The following is a 5,458-nucleotide window of genomic DNA, read 5'->3' as shown; positions in this document are numbered from 1 at the left end:
GCTGGTTGCTATGATTGCCTTCGTCATCACGCTCATGCGTAAGGAAGAACGCTACAAACCATCCGCTTTCATAAAAGACACCTGTCAATTGACTAAGAAAAGTGAATTGAAATAACAACACGACAAAAAAAATGATCGGGAATCCAATATAATCCAACAGATTTATAGAAATGATTTGTAATACAATATGATTTTATTTACCTTTATTCTAAATTGCCAAATGTAGCATTTTTGTTAATCAGCAGTTTATTTGTGACAGTAATGTATACAGCACATATACTAAAGACAAAAAAAAGAAAAAGTAGGCTAGACCAGGGTTTTTCAACTAGTGGTCCGCAGCCTCCTGGTGGTCCACGAAGCTATTGCATCTGGTCGCTGATCATGCATTCAGTAATGTAGTTTCATTGTAGGAATTTTTTTAAGTCGTTTCCATGTATTACTTATTGTTTGTGAATAATCTAAACTGAAGCAACTAAATGGAATTCAGACATCATTAATGTTGTTATTTACAGGTGCTCAAAATGTTCTTTGTGGAAAAATGCCTATATTGTGCTGTAGATATCTGTGTGGCCTGCAAAGTAGCTATAATCTAAGCCAAGGTTGCAGTGCTTAAAATTGCATTCTGTGGTTGTCCAAATGACTATTAAGGCTACAAGACTGTGACTCAAGTTCTGTACATCCCTGCTCCCCAGAATTCTAAATCCTGACTAGATGCATGAAGTTTATGAATAACCATGAGATAGGTGGTAGCCTATCCAGTCTATTACAGCAGCATGACTTGCCTGGTGTGCTATTACTATGTAAACTACAACCATTAGTGGTCTCGTTTACTGTAGGGTGGCAGAGTGACTAAGTGATAGGATAAGGATAATCACCTTTTTTTGGCCAAGTATGTTACACACAAGGAACTTGTTTTCAACACAGAACTGAGGCAGCCATCTGCGATGCCAACTGAACCAGCAGATCTAACTATCAGTGTCTTGCCCAAGGACACTTCAACATATGGACTGCAGGCACTGAGATTCGAACCTACAATCTTCCGGTTGGGAGACGACTGCTCTACCCACCAAACCGATCAATTTGGAAAAACAGAGCACTAGGAATGAAACATCTGATTAAACTCTGTGCTGAGAACATCCCACTATCAGCATATTATTTATTCCACCATGTTCCCTGTTTTGTTTCGCAGGCCATTTAGCCCCTTATGTCATTTACTAACTAAAGATAGTGTGATAGACCGTTTTCTCAACAGTGTCATGTCATTAGCCTTAAACACAAACCAGCTTATGGTTTTTAAGTAGTCATTTGGACAATTTTTCTTTGATTTTAATATCAGTTCAAAAGAGACAATGGAGTAAGTTATCTAATAGTGTCTTAATATATCATGCTTCCCCATAAAACGTTATGACAGTAGACAATTTATCTGTCTTACTGTTTTCTGATGTAAGTAAAGACATTTAAACCCAGTAGAGTTATTTAAAACAGAGCTATATTATCAACTTTGATAAGCTGAGAGTCTCTCCAGATGCAAATCAAACTCTTCAATTAGTCATATCAATTTACATAAAAATTATGTGGCCACAAAATTACAGCCTTTAAAATGTATTTGGTTCCCAAGCCGTTTCTGTCATTGTGTCACTTAATCAGTTTGACCTTTGTCTTTGTATTGTTTTTCTTTTCTCTTTCTACTGAATTCAGTTTTTGTTAAATCATGGATTTTGATGTGAATATTCATACCTATAAATATGATTTGTTATACACTTTTAATTGGCTAATTTTGAGAGCAACAAAAGGAAATGATGTTCAACTGTTAAGTATTTTTTCCAAATTATTATTAGTTTGCAGGGCTTTGCATATTACTTAATATTTCCTGAAACAATACTGTGAAATAATACATTGCCTCCCATCATCTCATTTAGGTTATCTTTCATTAATAATGTGCTGTCTCCCATACATGCGAATGATGTAATGGATTAAGTGTGCTACCGATTTTGCGTAGGCTACATATCTGACTTGACGCCCTGCGCCATGTGCTCAGTCGCCCGTTGCCAAACGATGAGGGGATAATCCTGTTTTTTGAGCAAAAAACACAAGAGTGAGTATTCATTTACGGATTAGACAAATTAGTTTGACTGTGATTTATGCAAAGCTCGATGCAAATTCCTTTAGGTAATTATAGTAAAGGCAGGTGAGGTACTGCAATTTGGAAATGAGGGAGGAGAGCATCCTAACCCGTTGTTCTAGCTGCCTGTTAATACACGTGCGTAAAGTTGCTTGCTTCCACACACTTCGGCTGTGGTTTCTTGAACGGACCACCGGTGTGTGTATGTGTGTTTGATAGTGAGATGGGATGTGGTCTGATGCTTTGAGCGGTGCGACAGCTCAGTGAAAGGTCTCACACGTATCTCAGTCTGTGAGACGAGCACCACGCGTCCAAGGGAGGTGGTGAAAAAAGGAGGGTGGGCAGCAGAAGCAAACAATGCGGTTTCACGATGCTTTTATCCTTCTGCACAACTGACACTCACATCTGCGAAAAGATGCTGTGCCGAAGATGCAGATGAATTCCTCATGATGTGGCTGGTTTCCTGCATTTTTTTTTTTTTTTTTTTTCATTTTTACAATCGCATTGAACATCTTGCCTTTTGGTCGTGAACAAAAATAGAGATGAAATTTCCAATAGAAAACCCAAGGAAACAAGTTAACTGGGACCCGGAACAAGGTTGGTAAAACCCAGCTATTTAAAAAATTGTGTAATAACTTCCTACATAGCATTTGACAGTATCTTACACTCCTAATCTCAGCAACATCTCATGGACATACCATTTATTACGCGAGGCTACACTATTCACCAGCTTGAACCACTTCTTGTTCATGATTTTATACATTCGTTTAGAATTTTCCCATTTCTCTATGTTTCTGTGATGCAAAAGGAGTCTTCGCACTAGACAAAGGCTATGGGTATTTCTTTATTCTCCATCCTTGGTGTGCTCCGCTGTAAGATGCAGTGCTGCTGGGAACAGCAGAGCTTCAGCCCCAACAGCAGAATCAAGCAGCGATGAAAACGGAAACGCCATCGAAATAAACGCTTAAGCTGTGAAGTTACCAAAAAAAAAAATACTTGAGACTCGATGCACGAAATTGTCTGCATGAAGCACTTCTTTCCAGCTAAATCAACCAGACGTGACTTGTTTTCAGAAACATGGGTGGTGACGAACGATAAATTATCATCTTACCAGAAACAACGCTCCTTAGTTCCACCTGATGCGACCATATTTATCCTAAATGTGGTTTTCAAAAAGGCAACTTCGGAAAATGTTTTATTTTGAAATGTGTTTTTACCGTAGGTTCTTAGCCTTCCTTGTGTTATTCAGGCTGACTTGACACTTGATGTTGAGGCTCAGCTGGCGAGGTACACGCCTGCAACCTGTCTAGTGCCATAAGGAATAACTTGGCTAAGAGCCTAACTGATCTATCCCAAAACTGACCTTCATGCATAAGCTAATACTTAGTTTTGAATTTTCTTCATCAGTGGGTACATGATTATTTCACAACCCCATGTCACCCTATAATATGCAGCTGAAATGTTGATAAACAGAATATTTCAAATCTGAAAACCACAAATTTGCCCCTGCACTAAGCTGTGTGGAAAATGACAGATGCGACATTTCATTGCCACCTATAAAATCTTCATCATCAGCCAGATTTTTTCCATTCTTTCCATGGCTCTTTCATGGACCTGCCCTGAGTCCCCTGTTAACATTTCCTCTGCTTCAACCAGGCATGTTGGAAGCAGAGATGGGCTGAGAGCATCAGATGGTATCAAATACAAACCACTGCTTTCCACTCAGGCCTTATTTAATTTGCAAAAATCAATATGAAGCAGCTTCAGATGTTTAAAAAAGGAGTTCAGGTTAATGCCACACAGGCTCAGAAAATTGAAACACAAAGCAATTTATCTTCCTCACAGCTTTGGTTTTGCCTATATGGTTCAGAATGTATTCTTATCTATCTATACTGTACATAGTGAGGTTCACCTCTCAGTCTTAATTTTTTAATTTATTTCACTCTTTTTTGTTTATTTCACTCTGCTGTTATTGATTCATTCATGATACAAGAACTAATCAAAGAGATTCATAGCTTGTGGACCGAAGAGTGAGACATTTCCTGGATGTCCTTGACTCATCAGGGTGGGGTGTTTCTCTGTGTGTGTGTGCATTTTGCTTAGAATATGCCATTAATGAAACAAAAGAGTGCCACCCAGAAGGAATAAGTCTCTAATTTCTACCTTCCAGAGTTGCATCATTGTAGACAACAGACCCCGCCCATGTCTCTGAGGCACTCCCAATTCTCCAGTCTGAGAGAGGTGGGGCCGTGGGGGTGAAGACCAGAGCGCTCATATACATTAAAGGAATCCTTATGTGGCTGCATCCTAGGTGCTGTTCACCTCATGATTGACCTGCTTGAGCAGACATGCATTTATTATGAAACCTATCTAGAAGCTGATGGCTGAAAGTGGTACTTACCCCTCTCTTATAGTCTATTAGAAAAATCGAATCCTGCTTCCTAAAGAGGGTAACTAAATTTTCACCTCCACCTAGCAATACTGTAAGGGCTTAGCTGCAAGTGGTGTGTCTTTTAAATATTTAAATGCTTTTCTTCTTTTGCCTCATTGAGTATATGCATGCTGTACATCCATGGTTACAGTTTAATTAATACACATAATTAAAGGTGTTTTCCCCAGGTTTTCCATTCATTGCATTGCATTAAATCAGTGATGAAGTTTTCTGCAGTAGTAATTAAGGCAGTGGCTGTGGATTTCTGAGGTTGATTTTGGGGAACTAAGAGTTTTTATGTGTGAAACCAAAATAAATTGGATGGAATGATGCTGAGGAAATGGAGAGTTTTATTCCAGTTTGGCTTTAGCGCAGTTTTAAGCCATTCATTTTTGCTGATGACACTGATTGTCAGCTTTGCAAAGCCCAAAGACCAAGAAATTGCATTCTAATGTGTCATATGTCATAGGATTTCATATTTATATCTACATTACGTTGTTGTTACTTTATTTATTAAGACAGCTAAAGAAAACTTAAAGCTGTGAGACAATATTGTAATTAAATTTATTCCATGTATTAATTTTGATTTTTTCATTACTATAACAGATTATAGGTTATCACAGACCAGAACAAAGGATATATATGCATATCAGCACTGGAAATGACCAAAATACCCCACATAATAACCTCAAACTCACTATATAAAGCCTTAAAGATTACCTACAACCCAACATCTCACAAGAATCTTCTTCATATGTAGCTTGTCATGCATTTTCCATATTCAGTTTGCAACAGATTCAGGACTTTGAGCCAATTATCAGGACAGTCTGCCAAGGTCTAGAATCATTTTCGCAAGATAATTTTATCCTGTCTGTGTCTTGATATCTTCCAGTACAAAGATAGCA

At 38.2% G+C, this 5,458-nt stretch overlaps 1 protein-coding gene across 1 annotated transcript in view; it reads left to right on the top strand.

Moving 5' to 3' along the window:
• Nucleotides 1-2,625: 2,625 nt before the first annotated feature.
• The window catches only part of LOC109968008 (potassium channel subfamily K member 10), a 15,896-nt gene continuing 13,063 nt past the window's right edge, over nt 2,626-5,458 (top strand). Inside the window, exons 1-2 of the mRNA XM_020613972.1 lie at nt 2,626-2,719; nt 4,293-4,363. Coding sequence (XP_020469628.1) covers nt 2,665-2,719; nt 4,293-4,363 — 126 coding nt within the window. The 5' untranslated portion in view covers nt 2,626-2,664. The remainder of the gene's footprint in view (nt 2,720-4,292; nt 4,364-5,458) is intronic.

The sequence above is a fragment of the Monopterus albus genome, unplaced genomic scaffold (assembly GCF_001952655.1).
Source record: "Monopterus albus unplaced genomic scaffold, M_albus_1.0 scaffold141.1, whole genome shotgun sequence".
Classification (NCBI taxonomy): Eukaryota; Metazoa; Chordata; class Actinopteri; order Synbranchiformes; family Synbranchidae; genus Monopterus; species Monopterus albus.
The sequence above is the reverse complement of the archived record's forward strand: the minus strand, read 5'-3'. Positions and strand labels throughout refer to the sequence as shown.